General features: G+C 62.1%; 1 protein-coding gene across 1 annotated transcript in view; it reads left to right on the forward strand.

Annotated features, from left to right (window-relative positions):
* Window positions 1–20935, forward strand: part of LOC116955976 (teashirt homolog 3-like) — a 117689-nt gene that overhangs the window by 66052 nt on the left and 30702 nt on the right. The window contains exon 2 of the mRNA XM_032977361.2: window positions 3201–7305. Coding sequence (XP_032833252.2) covers window positions 3201–7300 — 4100 coding nt within the window. The 3' untranslated portion in view covers window positions 7301–7305. The remainder of the gene's footprint in view (window positions 1–3200; window positions 7306–20935) is intronic.

The following is a 20935-nucleotide window of genomic DNA, read 5'->3' on the forward strand; positions in this document are numbered from 1 at the left end:
CGATTCATTCTCGTGTGGTTCGCTTTTGACGGCCAGTAAAAAAAACAGAAACATCGTCCTGAAGGGCTTCGCTGCGCTCCTTCTCTGCAATGTCGACGTCTTTGTCTTTGGTAGAGGCTTTTCTGTTTTTGGGTTAGATCGCGTGGCGCCAGGGTACTCGAATTGTCAACGTTGTCGTGGCTTTACTCTGCAACGCCCAACCGGTGCGGCTGGACTCGTAACGAATTGGCACGTTTTATTTACGTGACGAACCTTACTAATCGGCTGTGTGGGGTGGTGGCGGCGGCCTTAACGTCACATTTATATATTTACGCCATCTAACCCAAAAAAAGCCTCCTTCATGGATAATAGTGGTCGTGACAGCCTACTGAGTTTTAAACTCACTAACCGCCTTGGTCTTTGCTGCTGCTGCTGCTGCTCCCGCATAAGATATCCCGGGCGACCAGCTGCACGAGACCCCAACAAATCGTCCCGCGTAACAAATCAAACGAAACTCGAAAATTCATTAAACTCCGGTGTAGTGGACTGTCGGCGCACGCTCGGGATTAGATCGTGTGGGGTAGAGAGAAAGAGAGAGTGGGGGGGGTAAAGACGTGGATTAGAGGGGAAGCACAGGTTGATGACGTTACCCAAACTATGACGGAACACAAAAGCGGGGCCGTGGGCAGGACGCGTCGCGGCGAGACGGTAGGGAGCGTGAACCGCGTAGCGGCAGGCGGGGATGGGGGCACTGAATCTTCGTACAGATGGGAATGTAAACCCGCTTGCTGTACTATCATAATCTGGCCATGAGCCAGGAAATCGTGTTTTTTTATGTTACCAGCTAAGGCTCACCGAGCTATCTGTCGCTCTTTTCCAGAAGCGACCTGGCTATCACAGATGATAGCTCAGCAAAGTGGCTTGTCGTTGCGTGGAAATGCACCGCAACCAAATACTCTGAACGCGTCACGTCGATGCTAAATGTGGAGCGAAAAACCCGGAGGGCCCGGAGAAAAAAAAATCCACGCGACCACGGGGAGAGAGAGAGAGGGAGGGAGACACGCAAACTCCAAATATACAGCAGCAGCAGGCGTCAGGGTCGGAATCGAACCCACGTCCTCCTGAAAACCAGGCGAGGTAGTCAACATCTCCTAGCCACCGCGGTGCCCTGGGCTTGACCCCCGTGACCCTGCGGTTTTCCCGAGGGCGACGCCGGTGAATTTTTTTTTTTTAAACCCAGAAACTACGCCAAATGATCGAGCGGGAATGCGAATCGCATTCCGTAAAGGCGGCAGTAATATTAGTCTTCACGTAACGAGAAGGGGGCGCCGCTATGGCAGCGGCAGCAGCGGGTGGGTGATAGGAATGGTGTGGTTATGGGGGCAGCGATAGGGGCAGTGATAGGGGCAGGGCTTGGCGTGGTCGTAGCTGGGGGGCGGGGGTTAGGCCCCGGCTGAACGCCGCCGCCGCGTTCATCCGAGGCCTCTCCGGCGGGCGAGGCCGGAGGCCACTCATCACCGCGTCCTGCGCGTGGCTGCCACCACCAGAGGTGCTGGTGGTGAGGGGTGCGGGGGAGGGGCCTGCTGATTGATCAGTGATGAATGAATCGTGTCGGTCTTTACCCGCAAAATCGAATTGTTTGATATAAATGTGCACGGCATGGGGGGGGGTGGGGTTGGTGGATGGGGCAGTGGGGGGGGGTTGGTGGATGGGGCAGTGGGGGGGGGGGGCTGCCCGCGCCAGGCTGTGCCCCGCGCACGGCTCGCGTCTCCGCAAACATTTCACGCGTTGGGGGTCCGGGCGACCCGGCGGGGTCCGTTGGAGAGAGCGGCATCTGAACTTCACTCCCACCAAGATGCTCCACTGGCACGCGGGAGCGAAAACTTCGGAGTGGTCCGGCCCGGGTGACGTGGTGTGCCGGGGGGGGGGGGAGCTCGAGTGAGAGCGATGTTCCGTCATTTTATTATTATTATTTAACGCGCCATTGCGATGCTCCCAGCACCGTGTTACATAACGGCACCGGTCATAACGAAGCCCGGCAATAAACTACACAACGGCCATGCCCGCCCACCCGCCCGCCTTGCTCCCCCACCTACCCCACCCACCTGCCCCACCCACCCACCTGCCCCACCCGCCCGCCTGCCCCACCCGCCCGCCTGCCCCACCCACTTCCTTTACAACGAGCAAGGTTCTAATGACATTCCTGCCGCTTTGGTAAATGACTTAATTGAAATAGAATTTAAATGTCTGATTTGCATAATTGGCCGGCCCGTGGTACAATGGGAAATCATTTCTCAAAGCAGTCGCTCTCTCTCTCCGGCGCTGTCGTTACGGGATTGGGATAATTCATTTTTTTTTCCACTTACGCCCGTGTAAATGTTGACGGATCGCCGTCGGCCGTAAACAATGCGTCCGCGATCCCCCTGGCAACGTGTCGGCGTTGGCGGTGCTTACCGTGTCGCCGCATAACAACGGCGGCGGCGACGACAACAACAATAATTTTCACGTGCCAAGCGGCGCATTTCATCCGTAGGTCGCAATGCGCCACCCCTGTGCAAGGGAGGGCAGGCGATAAACAGGACCTGCAGGGTAAATGGCCAGAACTTAAACCGGCAACATTTATAGCAGTCACGGAAGGCCCAACTGAGCTGTGCGGTTCTTTTTCGGAAGCGAAGTGGCCATCGCAAACGATAGCTCAGCGAAAGTGGCTTCTCATCATCGGCGCGTGATGTCGATGCTAGACGTGGAGGGGGAAAAACCGGAGGGCCGGAGAAAAATCCACGCGACCACGGGGAGAGAGACACGCCGGGCCAGGGAGTGAACATCTCCTAGCCACCGTGTGTGTTTAGGTTCTGATACTGGTGAGACTAGGCCCGAAAGATGCCTGCCTCCGGTGGAGACCAATCAGTTTCAAAGACAATGCAAGTATATTATCGGAGCACGTTGGTTTGCATGCTCACCACACGTACTGTGTGTGTGGTCAATGCAGTAATTTGATTCCTTGCAAAAAGTTTATATTTGGTGTTTGGACATCTTGAACATAACTCTGTTTTATTGCCAGAAAGGGTAAATCACCTATAATTTTTTTCGTAACTGCGTTTAGTTCTGTTGTCTTTCCCCCGTACCTCCGATGAGCACTGTGACATTTTGGCACGCACAATCTATCGATCAATCAAATGACCCCCACCCCCAACCCCCCGCCGCATTTGCTTGTATCCCAGCGTTCCTGTCGGAGGATGAGCTGTTGCAATCTGGGAATGACGGAGAGGATGAGGAGAGGTCGGAGGTCAGCGACTCGGGCGCTAAAGATGACGCTGCCTCGGAGCTGCCCGAGGCGCCGCCGGCGCCGGCAGGTGGCGGAGGAGGAGCCGATCCTCCCCGGACGGACGAGGACTGCAACGGTTGCCTGAAGCGAGCCGGTGACACGGTAGCGGCGGCGGCGGCAGCGCCGGCAAAACCCCTCGGCAAAGACTCGACCGACACGGGTGCCGGCGAGGCCGGCGGCGCCGCGGCCTCCGGCGCCGAGGACCCGGCGAATTCCGACCGCGGTGACGAGAAAAAGGGGCGGACGGAGGCCGAGCCCCGGGCGCGCGACGCCGGCAGGACGGCGCCGTCGCTCGGGGAGAAGCGGCCGGCGCCTCCCGGCGAGCGCAAGGAGAACGGCGCCGACAGCGGCCTGGCGCGGGAGAGCTTCGCGCACATGAAGGCCATCTACGCCAGCCTGCTCTCCCACCCCTACTGGTCCACCGTGGGCTACAGCCACGGCCCGCCGGCGCTCGGCAAATCCGGCAGCGGTGGCGGCGCGAGCAGCGGCGTCAACGCCGACAGATACGGCGGCGGGGGCGGGGGGGGCACCGGCGGCGGCGGCGGCGCCTTCAACTGGCACCGTGCGGCGGTGGCCCGGACTATGCAGCAGCACGCCGGGGTTCCCGGCAAGCACGCCGAGTCGTCGTCGGCGTCGTCCGCGGGGACCGGGGGGCCCGGCGCGGCGCGTGCGGCGGCGCACGCGCCGGGCGGTCGGCCAAGCCCGACGGCGGCGACGGGCGCCAGCAAGTTCCGGTGCAAGGACTGCAGCGGCGCGTACGACACGCTGGTGCAGCTGACGGTGCACATGAGCGAGACGGGCCACTACCGCGACGAGAACGTCGACCGCGACCGCCGCTGGTCCAAGGCGCGCAAGCGCTCGCTGGTGGACATGGAGAGCGAGCAGGAGGCGCAGAAGGTGCTCAAGTGCATGTGCTGCGGTCACTCATTCGAGTCGCTGCAGGACCTCAGCGTGCACATGATCCGCACGAAGCACTACCAGAAGCTGCCGCTCAAGGAGCCGTTCTCGTCTGCCGCCGGTGCCGGCGCCGGCCACGCCGCCAGGCCTGGCCAGGCCGTCAAGAAGAAGGCGCAGGCCGACGGGCACCTCCTCGGCGACGCGGGATCGGAGCGCAAGGGCGCCGGGTCGGCGCCGTCCTCCGACCGCGCTTCGCCGGCGGGAAAGGCCAAGCCGGGGCAGCAGGGAATGCCGTCGAACAGCCGGTGCGGCTACCAGAACGGCGCGAGTTACGCGTGGCAGTTCGAGGCGAAGAAGTCGCAGATCCTCAAGTGCATGGAGTGCGGCAGCTCGCACGACACGCTGCAGCAGCTGACGGCGCACATGATGGTGACGGGACACTTCCTCAAGGTCACCAGCTCCGCGCTCAAGAAGGGCAAGCACGTGGCCTTCGAGCAGCAGCAGCAGCAGCAGCCGCCGCCGCCGCCGGCGCACGACGCCAAGGTGCAGGCGGTGCAGCTGCTCCCTAGCAGCGTCGCCGTGCCAACCGCCGCCGGCGCCGCCGGCGCCGCCGGCCACAAACCGCCGGCGCCCGCCACGACGGAGCCGCGCCCCAAGCTTCCGGCCTCCCCGTCCGCGTCCCTCCCCGGGCCGCTGCCGTCCCCGCAGCGGGCGCCCAACGGGCCCCCGGCGTCCCCGTCGCCGCGCTGCCCCGCCGCCCGCAGGGCGTCGCCCGTGGGGGGCGGCCCCCGCGAAGCGCCGGCGGCCGGCGGGGGGAGCCCCCCGAGCTCGCCGGTCCCGACGCCGCCGGCGGCGTCGCCCGCCAAGGACCCGGCGGCGGCGGCGGCGCGGCGGATGCCGGACGAGGCCTCGCGCGGAGCGGCGGGCAGGGAAGACGGCGGCGGCGGCGGCGGAAAGGGCGCGAGAGAGGGGAGCGGCCGGGGGAGCGCCGCCGGCGGACGCACGGGCGGCGAGGGGGAGCCGTTCTCGCGGTACTTGCGCGAGGAGGACCTGGGCGGCGGCAGCGGCGCCGCAGCCGGACGCGACATCCTCAAGTCGCTCGAGAGCATGGTGTCGTCGGCCATCGACAAGGCGCAGAACGGCGCTCCCAGCTGGGGCGGCTACCCCAGCATCCATGCCGCCTACCAAATCCCCGGGCTGGTGCGGCCGGGCCGGCCCGACGAGCCGGCCAAGGAGCTCCTCGCTCCGAAGGTGGAGCAGCAGCAGCAGCAGCAGCACAGCGCAACCGTGCAGCAGCAGCAGCCGCAACAACAACAGCAGCAGCAGCAGCTGCAACAGCAGCAGCAGCAGCAGCCACAGCAGCAGCAGCAGCCGCAACAACAGCAGCAGCAGCAGCCGGCGCCGACGACGACAGCCGTAGTGGCTGCGCCGGAGCCGGGGGCCGGCGGAGCGAGTGCGCGGCCGGCGCCACGCAGCAAGGTGCACGCGATGGAGGAGCTGGTGAAGAAGGTGTCGGGGAACATCCAGAAGGCGGAGGAGAGCCGGACGCGCGCGCGGGTAAAGTCGCCGCTCGTCGCCGCGCCCCCCGCCGGCGCCGCCGGTGCGGCCGCGGTGAAAAGCGAGGGCGGCCCGGACGTGAAGAGGGCACGGAGCTCGGCGAGGGGCGGCAGCCACAGGCACGGGGACGGCGCGTCGGCCAAGAGGAGGGACGCCTCGAGGAACGCTCACAAGGAGGCGGGCGCCGGCGGTGCGAGTGGTGCCGGCAGCGCCGGCGGTGCCGGCGGTGCCGGTGGTGCCGGCGGTGCCGGCGGTGCCGGCGGCGCCGGCGGTGCCGCCGCCGGAGAAAAGGGCAAGTGTTTTCCGGCGGTGAGCTGCTACCAACCGCCCGAGAAGGCGTCGGTGAACCCGCTGAGCGCGCTGCAGTCGGTAATGAATGCCCACCTGGGCAAAGTGGCCAAGCCGACAGCGCCGGTCACCGACCCCATCTCCATGCTGTACAAGATGAGCAGCGGGCTGCTGGACAAGCTGGTGGCCGCCACGCCGCCCGCGCAGGCGCGGAGCTCCGAGCCGCTCGAGGCGTCGTTCTACCGGCACCGCCGGCGGCAGGAGGACGGCGCCGGCGCCGGCGTCGGAGGCGGGTCGTCGGACCAGCCCATCGACCTCACCAAGTCGGCGAAGGGCGACGCCAACGGCCAGGCGGACGGCCGCGTCGCGCCGGCGCCCGGGCGCCAGCCGCCGCCGAAGCCGCCCCGCGCCCCGTCCAGCACCGGCTCGGAGAGGTCGGACGCGGACGGCCGCGGCGGCCGCGGCGGCGGCAGCGGCGGCGGCAGCGGCGGCAGCAGCGCGGCGGAGGAGGCGGACGACCCGGCCAACGGGCGCAAGCGCAAGGGGCGCCAGTCGAGCTGGAACCCGCAGCACCTGCTGCTGCTGCAGGCGCAGCTGGTGGCCGGCCTGCGGCGGAGCGGGGACGGGAAGTACGTCGTGCCGGACCTGAGCAGCAAGGCGCGCGCCAGCGTCGCCCGGCTGACGGGCGTCGGCGTCACCACCATCAGCCACTGGCTGGCCAACGTCAAGTATCAGATCAAGAAGAGCGGCGGCACCAAGTTCCTCAAGCACATGGACACGGACCACCCGGTGTTCTACTGCGCCGGCTGCGCGCTGCAGTTCCGCACGCCCGCCGCCTACGTCGGCCACCTGGAGTCCCACCTGGGCTTCCAGGTGGGCGACCTGCCCGGCGTGTCGGAGGAGCGGCTGCGGGAGTGGGCGGCGCGAGGGAGGGCGCCGCCCGCGCCGGCCGCGCCGGACGACGACGACGGCGGCGACGGCGGCGGCGGCGGCGGCGCCGAAGCGGCGCCGGGTGGCGGGAACGAAGGGGCGGCGGAGGCGGCGGAGGCGGCGGCGGCGTCGGCGTTGCCGGGGAGGGGCGGCGACGGGTGCAGGCGGGGGTCGGGTGACAGAGACGGGGGCGGCGGCGGCGGCCGCGCCGTCAAGCTGACGAGGACCCGTGCTCACCACGGCAGGAGCGGCGGCGGTGGCGGCGGCGGCGGCAGCGGCGGTGGCCAGCGGGCGACGTCTGCTGATAACGGGAAGAACTCGTAGCCAAGGTGAGAGGAGCGCGCGCGTGTGTGTGCGTGCGTGTGTGTGTGGAGAGCGGTGGTGCAGCGGTTAGCAGCGCCGCGCTACGAATCCGGCGACCCCGAGTTCGACTTCCTCCCTCCCCTCCCTCCGTCCCGCTTGTGCTCCACTCCCTGAATCGCCTTCCCCTTGCTGTCTCGCAGCCTGCCGTGCTCCCGTGCCCGGCACGCGACGGCATCTCGGGTCCGGAGTGTGAGAATGAGTCCGGCAGCTGGATGCGAGCGTTTCGCTTCTGCAGCCTTCTGATGTTAGGCTGCCGCTGGCGCCGTGCACTTCTCCATCATCTTGAGTGGAAACTCGGTTCTCGCGAACTGCTTCTCGTGCTTAGTTTCGTGTGCTTCACCCCCACCTCCGATTAGCACGGTTAGCTACGTACGGTACATACGTACATACAGGCTCTACGGTCCAGATGTTTTCACCTACCCACTCATTCACCTGATCACCTGCTTCACTCACCTACTCGCCCACCTCTCCCACCTGTGTGGTGAGTCTGTGGGTCTCTGTGTGGTGAGTCTGTGGGTCTCTGTGTGGTGAGTCTGTGGGTCTCTGTGTGGTGAGTCTTTGGGTCTCTGTGTGGTGTGTCTATGGGTCTCTGTGTGATGAGTCTTTGGGTCTCTGTGTGGTGAGTCTATAGGTCTCTGTGTGGTGAGTCTATAGGTCTCTGTGTGGTGAGTCTATGGGTCTCTGTGTGGTGAGTCTGTGTGTCTCTGTGTGGTGAGTCTTTGGGTCTCTGTGTGAGTGAGTCTATGGGTCTCTGTGTAGTGAGTCTATAGGTCTCTGTGTGGTGAGTCTTTGGGTCTCTGTGTGGTGAGTCTGTGGGTCTCTGTGTGGTGAGTCTTTGGGTCTCTGTGTGAGTGAGTCTATGGTTCTCTGTGTGGTGAGTCTGTGGGTCTCTGTGTGGTGAGTCTGTGGGTCTCTGTGTGGTGTGTCTATGGGTCTCTGTGTGGTGAGTCTTTGGGTCTCTGTGTGGTGAGTCTGTGGGTCTCTGTGTGGTGAGTCTGTGGGTCTCTGTGTGGTGTGTCTATGGTTCGCTGTGTGGTGAGCCTGTGGGTCTCTGTGTGGTGAGTCTGTGGGTCTCTGTGTGAGTGAGTTTGTTGGTCTCTGTGTGGTGAGTCTGTGGGTCTCTGTGTGGTGAGTCTATGGGTCTCTGTGTGGTGAGTCTTTGGGTCTCTGTGTGGTGAGTCTTTGGGTCTCTGTGTGGTGAGTCTCTGGGTCTCTGTGTGGTGAGTCTATGGGTCTCTGTGTGGTGAGTCTTTGGGTCTCTGTGTGGTGAGTCTTTGGGTCTCTGTGTGGTGAGTCTATGGGTCTCTGTGTGGTGAGTCTCTGGGTCTCTGTGTGGTGAGTCTCTGGGTCTCTGTGTGGTGAGTCTATGGGTCTCTGTGCGAGTCTTTGTTCTGTATGCATGTTGAACTTTCGCAACCGTGGCCGATCTGAGGTGCGGGAAATTGGACGGATACAAGCGCAGTTGGCCCCAGCCGTCGCCAGTGCCGTCGCGGTCGCGTGCTAGACCGTCCCTCTCCGCCCCCCCCCCCCCGCGAGAATATTCGGGGTTTTGGTGGAGCGCCCTCCTCACTCTCGCCGATCGCGCCGAGTTCGCCGTAAGCTCGCGGCCGGTGGCGTGGCGAGGCCGGGTTCCCCATGGAGGTTCCCCGTTGGATTTGTCGCTCGCTTGCCAAAGTTGCTCGGTCGTCACGCTGAAGTGTTTTGCTCGTTCTGCATCGTTACACGCTTCCAGGGAGGCCACGTGGCCGACGGGATGTGTGAAGTAAAGATAAATCTCCCTGTTGACAATGCGAAACCAAATGCCTTTACTAACACACACAAATATACAAAGATCCCCCGTTTAGCCTTAACAGACTGTAGGTGCAAGTGCTGTTAGCGAGCACCTATGAAGGCCGGAACGGTACACGAGGGGGTGGGTGGCAAGCACCACGCCCGGCCGCCTTTGTCTCCCCAGTGGTGATGTTTACACACCGTACCAGGTACTCAGTTGAGGCTGAGTCGACCTAGTGGAGGGCCATGACCAGTTCAGATAATTATCTCGAAAAACTACTCACTTCTAAATCTTTTGTAGTAAATTTTTTAAGTAATTCAGTATAAATACATGTACATTTTGATTCATATGTTGTTTTTTTCTGACTTTATGTGAACGAAAAGACACACATTCGCCCGTTTTCTCATTTAAAATAGGTACATTTCAAAATATCACTGTCCTGGTCACAAAAGCAAAGTTTGTGGGGAATAATAGCCATTTTCTATACATTTTAGGCAGAAGCAATTACGAAATAACACTTACTACCCAGGAGCAGAAATTGTGTCACACCGTGTAATCGTCACTGGTGTTGGTGGCTGTGAGCGGCAATGGAACCCGGGTCGCCGGGTTCCATTCCCGACCTCCCGCCGTAGCGCGGTGCCCTGGTGCTGAGTTGGGGTGTTGGGGGGGTGGGGGGCACGGGAACAGACGGCCGTGATTGGGGGGCCGACGTACCAACACGGTGGGGGACCGCCGGCCTAATGCCTCCGTGCTGTAGAGGCACGAAGCTCCCTCCCCCCCCCCCACCCTCCCCGATGGCACGGACCACTGACGGCACCAGCGCCTGCAGCCGGTTCATCAGCTGACCCTTGAACCAGCCAAGCAAACGGGAGCCCTGCCCCTTTCCCCCGCCATCACCACCATCAACATCGCCACCACCACCATCACCGCCGCCATCACCACCATCACCGCCGCCATCACCACCACCGCCATCACCACCACCACCACCGCCATCACCACCACCGCCACCACCACCGCCATCACCGCCGCCATCACCACCACCATCGCCATCACCACCACCATCGCCATCACCACCATCACCGCCGCCATCACCACCACCGCCATCACCACCACCACCACCGCCATCACCACCACCGCCACCACCACCGCCATCACCGCCGCCATCACCACCACCATCGCCATCACCACCACCATCGCCATCACCACCATCACCATCACCACCATCGCCAACCACCACTGCCATCGCCACCACCACCGCCATCACCACCACCATCACCACCACCATCACCGCCACCACCACCACCACCACTGTCGCCGGCTCGTCATACCGTGTGCCGCTCTCTCCGAGCCCGAGCCCTCCCGGTGGCGTGCGCGCCTCCGCGTGCCGGTCCCTCGCCATAATTGTCACCGTTAATTGACAACCCGCGGCGTGCCGGGGCCCCGCCGCCGCCGCCGCCGCCGCTCGTCACGGCAGTGGCGGCGTCGGCGAGGAGGGAAAAAGGAAAAAAACCCCCGACGCTCTGCGGCACAAATTGCACGCCCGCCGACATAATGAGATGACATTGTCTGCACCTCCCCAACCGCGCTCACCTCCCCCCCCACCCCCCACCCCCCCACCCCCCCCACCCCCCCCCCACCCCCCCATCCGCGTGTCGCTGTCGCAATCAGCCAGTCCCTCCATCCTCCCCCTGCGCTTGATGAGCCATCTTCATCATCGCTCGTCGCGCGAGCAAAATAATATTTGAGTGGTTTTCTTTTTGGGGGGGTGTGGGTGGTGGTGGTGGTGGGGTTGGGGGGTTCGTGGGGGGGTGGGAGGCCGTCGCCGTCACCATCGCTGCGACATCGCTGACGATTGTGAACCGGCGCGAGCCGATCTGATGAACCTCATCAATTATTGAAAGCCTCGAGCCACGTCACTGCAAAAAAACGAATAATCTAAAAAAGTTTTCTTGTTGCGAGAGAGTGAGAGGGAGGGAGTGAGAGGGAGGGAGGAGAGAGTGAGAGAGAGAGAGGCATCGCAGCCCTTTTAATTTCGGTGCCTCGAGGAGACATGAGAAGGTGATAATCACCAAAGCGGAAAGGAGAGGTCATTAACACCTTTGGCAAAAGCAATATTCTGAGCTGTGGGTGGCACCATTAACAAGCAAACAGCATTTCCCATTCAATTACACCGCCCCGCTAATGTGGCCTCGCACGGAGGTGCGTTGTCAGCCCCGTCTGAACGAGACGCGCCGTGCCCACAGATTAACCCCTCCGCGCGCCGCCACCGCCGCGACCCCCTCCGTGACCCCCGCGTGACCCCAGGGGGAGCGAGGGAGAGGGCGGCGGCGTTCGCCCGATTCCTGCTGTGGCGGGGCCGGGTCGGAATTCGCGCGCGGGCGCTCGACGGGCAAAAGCGGAACGAAAACTGCGGGGGAAGGAGAGGTGCGCCTGGGAGACATGACGCCGGCGGTTACACAGGGAGGCAGAAAGAGGAGCGGGTGGGAGAACGGCCCCCGCCCCTCCACCCCCCCCTCCACCCCCTCCACCCCACCACTCCACCCCTCCACCCCCCCCCCACCCCACCCCTCCACCCCCCCCTCCACCCCCCCTCCACCCCCCCCTCCACCCCACCCCTCCACCCCCTCCACCCCACCCCTCCACCCCCCCCTCCACCCCCCCTCCACCCCCCCTCCACCCCCCCCTCCACCCCACCCCTCCACCCCCCCCTCCACCCCCTCCACCCCACCCCTCCACCCCACCCGCGCGTCACAAAACGACGTCGTTTGGCGTGAGTCACGGCCAGAGGCGACGATGGCCGACGGCCGAGAGGGGACGCCGGGAGAGGCGGCCGGAGCGGTGAAATTGGCGCGAGGGCGTTGCAGGCTCCGGGCGGAACGCCGCGACGGCTCGGAGGAGAGGGAGGTGGTGGCGGGGGGGGGAGGGGGGGCATTCCATCCAGCAGCGGAGAGATCGCGATCGACGTGCGCGGGAGGGGGGGGGGGTGTTGTCCTCGTGGCACGCGGCGCCGGCACGGCCACCGGCGGCGACGTTCGCGAGCTCCTCCCTTCGCTGGGCGTCCGGGTATCCTCTGCGGAGCGTTTAAAATGGACTCGCGAGGGCGATGAGGAGGAGGAGGTGGGGAACGAGATGAGGAGGATGAGCAGAGCGAGGACGAGGGGAGGAAGAGCAAGGGAGCAGGGGGGGGGGAGGAGGCGGAGGCTGCAGCGATGCGGGCTGCATGGGAAGTGCCGATTGATCAATAAATCTGTATTGGCCCTGCTGCAGCACGAGGGGCCCTGGGAACACAAACCTCAGGCCACAATTGGGCTCTTAATGGAGTGGAGTTTTAATGAATTCGGACGGCCTCGCTGTGGCTGGCGTGGGCACGGGACGGAGCGCTCTTCCCTCTTGCCCCGAAGCTGCCCGGCATCCCGGGTCCACCCCCCCCCCCCCCCCCCCCCCCCCGGTGGGTGCCGAAAGTCTGCCCCGTTTGCTTTTGCCACACGGGCAAGAGGGCATCACGGTGGCTAGGAGATGTTAACTACCTCGCCTGGTATGGAAGAGGTTGTGGGTTCGATCCCGACCCTGATGCCTTCTGTATATTGGGAGTTTGCGTCTCTCTCCCCCGTGGCCACGTGGATTTTTCTCCGGGTCCCCCGGTTCTTTAGTCCCCACATTTAGAATCGACGTCACGCGTTTTTTGGCTACTGCCATAAATGTCCACACGATGATGATGGTGGTGGTGGTGGTAAGCCGCTTCGTTGGACTATCATTTGTGGTAGCCAGGTGGCTTCTGAAACAGAGCTGCATAGCTCAGTTGGGGCCTTAACTGGTAAAATAAAAACATCGTTTAGTTACAGCGATTGTATGAATTGTCTCGATGCAGTGCGAGGCTACCGGCAGTCGGGAGTGAGGCCCCCACACTCGGTGACAGATGGGTCCCTCTGAGCACGAGACCAAACAAAGCGAGAGCCCAGGGCTCCGACTCGATCAGAGGAGGGCCTCGACTCGATCAAAGGGGGTGGGGGGGGGAGGCCCACAGGTTGACGACGAAATGGGGGTGCAGCAGACGCCAATTGAAGCTCGTCATTCCGATCGCACGCGGAACGAAATACCATTTGAATTATAATAAGTCTGTTCGTGTAATTATTTCACACGACTGTGAAACAATTAACCGGCTTGTCCAGAATGCAATGTCTGTTGTCGGAGCCGGCACTCGACATTTCCCCTCCCTCCCTCCCCCCCCCCGCCCCCCCCCCTCGCTCGAGAGGCATCGGCACCACCCTACAAAAGCATCAACCTCCAGCCCCACGACTCTGTTCCTTCCCAGCCCAGCCGCTGCCACACATCCCCCCACCCTCACGACGGCACTGTTCCTCATCACGTGACGCACACCAAAAATAATTTCTGCTTAGGTACCGCCACCCCCCCCCCCCCCACTCCTTCCCCTCCTCCCTAGCGGGGGGACCCCCGCTCCCTCTCCGCCGTTCAGCCCCCCCCCTCCTCCCTCCTCCTCCTCCTCGTCGTCGTCGTCGTGAGCGGCGCCGTGCCAACCGTCACGTCCCCGATATCGGTGCGCCGGGCGCGCCAGACAGCTGGCGGTGAATGTGATTACGCCGAGGTTTGAACTCCGCGTGCCCGTGCAGCTGCAGGTGGCGGCCCGCAGTGAAACGTTCCCGTTGGGCGAGGGGCGCGGGGGGGGGGGGCTCGTTGCGAATTTATGTTTTTTTTTATTTTGAGCATTTGACAATAACAGCAAATGCAACGGGCGCGAGCTTAAATCCTCGCAGCGGTCATTGTCTCCCCTTGACGCCCGCCCTTTGAGAACCCCTGAACCTCCGCGTCCTTGTTGACGGGGTGGGAGGGGGTGGGAGGGGGGGGGGGGGAACGCATCCCCGCCTTGTTCGCTCTCCTCGGCGGGGGGCGGCCGCGGCCTCGTTCCTCCTCTTCGTCGTCGACGACGACGACGCCGCCGAACGCGATTCGGTGAATTCCTCGCGCGCCGACGACCGGCGGGAGGACGGACCCCGACGCACGGCTGTGCCGCGTACGGGTTCGGGGGAATTTCCTCACTGCGGGGGTTTCGCAACGCGGGAGAAGGAAAACCGGCCCCGTTGGCTCGTGAACGTTCCGTCGCGGCCGCGATCTTGACCGCGCCGCCAATTTGGCGCGAGTGAACAAAACGCTCTCGTTGACGTCTCCACCGACATTGCCGGGGGGCCCACCCCTCCCTCCCTCCCCGTGTCAACCTCTCGGAGCGTAGCGGGAGGGTGAGGCGTGTCACGTGTCTCTGTGTCGTCACGTGTCTCTGTGTCATCCCGTGTCTCTGTGTCGTCACGTGTCTCCGTGTCGTCACGTGTCTCTGTGTCGTCACGTGTCTCTGTGTCGTCACGTGTCTCTGTGTCATCCCGTGTCTCTGTGTCGTCACGTGTCTCCGTGTCGTCACGTGTCTCCGTGTCGTCACGTGTCTCCGTGTCGTCACGTGTCTCCGTGTCGTCACGTGTCTCCGTGTCGTCACGTGTCTCCGTGTCGTCACGTGTCTCCCGTGTCGTCCCGTGTCTCCGTGTCGTCCCGTGTCTCTGTGTCGTCACGTGTCTCCGTGTCGTCACGTGTCTCTGGGTCGTCACGTGTCTCCGTGTCCTCACGTGTCTCCGTGTCGTCACGTGTCTCCGTGTCGTCACGTGTCTCCGTGTCGTCACGTGTCTCCGTGTCGTCCGTGTCTCCGTGTCGTCCCGTGTCTCTGTGTCGTCACGTGTCTCCGTGTCTGTCACGTGTCTCTGGGTCGTCACGTGTCTCCGTGTCGTCACGTGTCTCCGTGTCGTCACGTGTCTCTGTGTCTCTGTGTTGTCACGTGTCTCTGTGTCGTCACGTGTCTCCGTGTCGTCACGTGTCTCCGTGTCGTCATCTCTGTGTCTCTGTGTTGTCACGTGTCTCTGTGTCGTCACGTGTCTCTTTGTCATCACGTGTCTCCGTGTCGTCACGTGTCTCTGTGTCTCTGTGTTGTCACGTGTCTCTGTGTCGTCACGTGTCTCTGTGTCATCACGTGTCTCCGTGTCGTCACGTGCTCGACTGCACGCGGCGTATTATTCTTTTTCTTCTTGGGTCCTCTGCACGAGAGCGGCGGGGCGGGGGGGGTGTCCCCTGTCCCCTGGCCCCTGGCCCCTGTCCCAGTTGGATTTCTTCCAGACTCTGTCCCCCGTGCCTTCCCCTTCATTTTCACCGCACGGATCTCTCACCCCTTTTGCTTCATTCGTCCGCCAGTGCCTTTCAAAATTGCCCCAGTCTAGGCCTTGGGCCTTCTCTGAAAGGCTTTCAATGGGGGAGCAACGCCTCCTCCCCCTAACCTCCTCCTCTCTCTCTCTCTCGTAGCACCTCCAACCTGGCTCCGTCATTCCGTCCGACTGATCTTTCCCCCACGCCGTTGCCTCCACCGCCACGCTCACCGCACCCACATCCCGAATGTGAACTGATCCTAATCTCGCCCCGTCTCCGGATGTAATTATCATACCTGCTAATGCACCCGGCGACCTGGCGGGGGGAGGCTGTGGTGAGGGGGGGGGGGAGTTGGGGGGGGGGAGGTGGGGGTGGTGGAGGGGGGGGGGATGGTGGGGGGGGAGTCGTGAGCGTCCTGCGCTGTGAACCCCGTGACCCGAGTTCGACTCCTGGCCGCGTTGGCGAGCGCCGTGCAAGCCGGTCGGAGGCCTCTCCCGAGGCGTTCCGCCTGCCCCGTGCTCACCGGCCCCACACCGACCGGCGTGGTGAAGTTCGGTGAAACAACCGCCACGCGACCGACGTTGAGAGGCTGCGAATGGTGAATCGTTGACGTTTTGTGGCATTCATAATAACAGTAATAAGCCGGACTCCAACATTAACCCAGCGGCGGTACTAGTTCAAACGTGCAAACCAACGAACCGGTTTCGACTCTCTGGGTCTCATCAGCAGAGTCGGGCTTGTTCCACCGCATGCTCCGTGGATTTCTAGGTGTTATTGGCAGCGGATCTCCCACCTCGAGCACAGGGCCCTGTTGAACACAACGGGGAGCATTGTGCACGCCGGTGGTGTCCGGTTACTCCGCGCGCACCGCGGTAGAATTCGGCAGGAATCGGCGCGGCGGCTCCTCTGGGTTCCGGTGAGAGCGCGTGACGGTGGTCGAGTGGCTCGCGGTAATTTCTGGACGCGGCCCCGCGTAGCTCCCACGCCGCCGCCGCCGCCGCCGCCGCCGCCCGCGCTTTCAAGGGGGCCCTTTGTGTCGCGATCGCCACACTCGGGTGGGGGGGGGGGGTCGCCCAGGGTTCAGGGTTGAGCCGGAGGTCGCGCGCGAGGGAATGCGTCGCCCCCTCCGCCGCCGCCGCTGCCGCACCACACACCTGCTGCTGCTGCTGCTACCGCCTCCACCACCACCGCCACGCCACCACCGCTACACCACCACCACCGCTGCCGCACCACACACCCACACCAGCTGCTGCTGCTACCTCCACCACCACCGCTAAGCCACCACCACCGCTGCCGCATCACACACCAGCTACTGCTGCTGCTGCTACCTCCACCACCGCTACGTCACCGCCACCACCACGGCGGTTGGCGCTACGCTGCGCTGCGAACCTGGCGACCCGAGTTCGATTCCCCGCTCACGGCCAACGCCCGTCGACTCAGCCTCACATGAGTACCTGGTGTTGTGTGTAAACATCGCCACTGGGGAGACAAAGGCGGTCGGGCGTGGTGCTGGCCACCCACCCCCTCGTGTGCCGTGCCGGCCTTCATAGGTGCTAATTGCAAACAGCACTTGCCACGACAGTCTGTTACAGGCTATACGGGGATCTTTGTATTTTGTCTTTGGTGGGGGCAGTGGTTGTAATTGTGGTGGTGGTTGTGGTGCCGGTGGTGGCAGTGCTGGTGGTGATGGTGATTGTGGTGGTGGTTGTGGTTCCGGTGTTGGAGGTGGTGGTTGTGGTGGTTACGGTGTAGTTGTGTTGGCAGTGGTTGTAGTCGTGGTGGTGGTTGTAGTTTTGGTGGTTGCCATGATGGTGGTGGTTGTGGTGGTGGTGGCGGAGCGATAGTGTAGCGGTTAGCGCGCTGCGCTATGAACCCGGCGACACGGGTTCGATTCCCGCTCACGACCAACACCAGTGACGATTATCTGAACCGGTCCCGGGCCTTCCCTAGGTCGACTCAGCCTCAAATGAGTACCTGGTGCGGTGTGTAAACATTGCCACTGGGGAGACAAAGGCGGTCGGGCGTGGTGCTGGCCACCCACCCCCTCGTGTACCGTTCCGGCCTTCATAGGTGCTCGCTAACAGCACTTGCCCCTACAGTCTGTTAAGGCTATATGGGGGATCTTTGGTGGCGGAGGGGCTCCCCTCCCGCTCTCCCCGTTCCGCTCGAGCGACCGGCAGTGAGAGTCACCGCCCCTGTGCCCTCCTTGTTTTTGTTTGCTGTTTTCATTTTATTTCTTGTTTGTGATCATTCCCCCGTCGTTCTCCACTTTCCCTCTCGGTGACATTGATGGCGCGAAGAGCCTGTGGCTGTGTGCCAGACGCGTCCAACGCGCACTTCCATTGCCCTGTACACCCCCCCCCCATCCCTCCCCCTGTAGATTTTTAGTTGGGCGCGGGGAGCTTTGGGATTCCAGAGATTTAGGGAAAAGCGTGAGACCCGGAGGCCCGTGTGTTGGGGTTTGGGTGGAGTCCGCAGGTAAGGCCCCCATTGAGCTGTGTAGCTCTTTGGCAGAAGCGACCTGGCCATCACAAATGATGGCTCAACGACAGTGGCTCGTCATCATTATCATCATCACGTGGAAATTGATAGCAGCAGCCAAATACTCTGAAGGCGTGGTGGCGTCGATTGTAAATGGGGAGGGAAAAACCGGAGGACCCAGAGAAAAATCCACGCGGCCACGGGGAGAGAGAGAGAGACACGCAGACTCCAAATATACAGCAGCAGCAGGCGTCAGGGTCGGGATCAAGCTCACAACCTCCTGCATACCGGCCAAGGGAGTTAACATCTCGCCGGCGAAAGACTCGTGGTCAGAAGGTCACGAGTTCACATCCTGGTTGGGGGTTGACTCAGTCCATCAGCCCCTCCGGGGTCAATGAATGCTCACCGTTGTTGTTGTTGTAAGTCAAACAGTGCTTGTCCAACGCATAAGTTCGCCGCCCTGCCATAGAAACGTGGAATCTCCACCATTGCCTCTGCAGGGCAGTGAAACGTGAGATGAGCAGCAAGGGACTCTCTCACTTCCCGTTGATAACTGACGGAGCTGCGGGCGAGAACATCCCATGGCACGGTGTCAACGTGGGTGGACGCGACCGGGTTGGCCGTGGACAAAAACCTCCCCCTAAGGGAACACCGCTGGGGTTCATTGCACGTGAGGATTAGCTTAACCGCACGGAGGAGCCGTAGCCGAGGGGATAGGGGCGTGTGTGTGTGTGTGTGTACCGTATCCCTTCCTCTCGCTCCCTCAGCCTAGCGTCGCCCGGCCGAGCGATCGTAAATTGGTGGCGGTGGGGGTGGGGGGCGGACGAGCGAGCCTCATGTCGCCCGCTGTCGAGCGGGAGTGCGATTCGCCCGCTGCGGCGGAGGGACCTCTGGGGGGGGGGGGTCGGCGGTGATCAGCGAGGTGTCGCCCTCTCTGCGTCTCCCTTGACGACCAGCTCCGCCGACCCGGCAACCCGAGCGGAAACCTCCTGGGAGGAGGAGGGCGGCGAGGAGGAGGAGGAGGTTGTGGAAAACTCGCCGATTGTACAAAACCTGCCACGCGGCGATTTATCAACGAGGCAGTTTTTATGTTGTTGCCAGGTAAGGTCCACTGAGCTGTGTACAGTAACTCTTTTTCAGAGGCGACCTGGCGATAGCTCAACGAAGTGACTCATCATCATCATCATGTGGAAATTGACAGCGTCCAAATCCTCGAAATGTGTGACGTTGATTCTGTGCAGGGAAAAACTGGAGGACTTGGATAAAAATCCAAGTGACCACGTGGAGAGAGAGAGAGAGAGACGCAAACTCCAAATATACAGCAGCAGCAGCAGGAGTCAGGGTCGGGATCGACTCCGCGGACCTCCCGCGTGCCAGGCGCGGTATCTCACGTCTCCTAGCCACCGCGGGGATCACGGAGCGTGCGCGCTGAGCCGTCCCGTCAGTCACTGCTGGATGAGGGCCGCCACCTCCCCCATGCCGAGTCCTGGCGGAGCTCCTAAGTACCAGCGCCTGTGGATTGAAAACGAATTTCTTGAGAACTGCGTTTTGTGTTTCGTGTTGTTGCCTTCCCCCCGCACCTCCGATTAGCATGGTTGGCTACGTACGGTGCAAAAGAAGTTCAACATACATCGTCCGAGCTCTGCAGTGCTATATATGTCCGGATGTTTTCAGACAATGAGCGTTTGTACCTAACTCCTCACCAACTCACTCGCCTACTTAGTGCCACGGTGGCTAGGAGATGTTGACTACCTCGCCTGGTGCGCAGGAGGTCGTGGGTTCGATCCCGACCCTGACACCTGCTGCTGTATATTTGGAGTCTGCGTGTCTCTCTCATCATCATCATGGTGGCTCGGAGATGTTAACTACCTCGCCTGGGTTACAGGAGGTCGTGGGTTCGATCCCGACCCTGACGCCTGCTGCTGCTGCTGGTATATAGGAGTCTGCGTGTCTCTCTCCCCGTGTTCGTGTGGATTTTTCTCCGGGTCCTTCGGTTTTTGCCCCCACATTTAGAATCAACGTCACGTGTTTAGACTTTGGCCTACTGCTGTACACTTCCACTTCATGATGAGAAGCCGTTTGGTTGAGCTCTCAGTTGTGGCCAGGTCACTTCTGAAAAAGAGCCACACTGCACAGTGGGGCCTTACTTGGTAAAATAAAAAATAGTTTTTAGTTTCCCTACCTCTCTCACGCAACGAATCACTCAGTATCCCTTCCTCCTCCTGCTCTCCCGCTTCACTCCACCTACTCACCTACCTACTCACCTAACCACTCACCTATCCACTCACCTAACCACTCACCTACCCACTCACCTAACCACTCACCCACCCACTCACCTATCCACTCACCTAACACTCACCTATCCACTCACCTAACCACTCACCTACCCACTGACCTACCCACTCACCTAACCACTTACCTACCCACTCACCCACTTTGCTCGCCTACCTACTCACCTACCCACTCATTCACCAACTCGCTCACCCACTCACCTACCCACTCACCTAACCCACTCATTCATCAACTCGCTCACCCACTCACCCACCTCGCTCGCCTACCCACTCACCTACCCACTCATTCATCGACTCGCTCACCCATTCACCCACCTCGCTCGCCTACTACTCATCTATCCACTCACCTACCCACTCACCTACCCACTCATTCACCAACTCGCTCACCCACTCACCCACCTCGCTCGCCTACCTACTCACCTACCCACTCATTCACGACTAGCTCACCCACTCAACCACCTCACTCGCCTACCTACTCACCTACTCACTCATTCACCAACTTGCTCACCCACTCACCCACCTCACTCGCCTACCTACTCACCTACCCACTTATTCACCAACTCGCTCACCCACTCACCCACCTCGCTCGCCTACCTACTCACCTACCCACTCATTCACCGACTAGCTCACCCACTCACCCACCTCACTCGCCTACCTACTCACCTACCCACTCATTCACCAACTTGCTCACCCACTCACCCACCTCACTCGCCTACCTACTCACCTACCCACTCATTCACCAAACTCGCTCACCCACTCACCCACCTCACTTTCCTACCTACTCACCTACCTACTCATTCACCTACTCACCTACCCACTCATTCACCTACTCACCTACCCACTCTTTCACCTACTCAC

Source organism: Petromyzon marinus, chromosome 63, assembly GCF_048934315.1.
Source record: "Petromyzon marinus isolate PM22_M1 ecotype Great Lakes invasive population chromosome 63, UKy_Petmar_22M1.pri1.0, whole genome shotgun sequence".
Taxonomy (NCBI): Eukaryota; Metazoa; Chordata; class Hyperoartia; order Petromyzontiformes; family Petromyzontidae; genus Petromyzon; species Petromyzon marinus.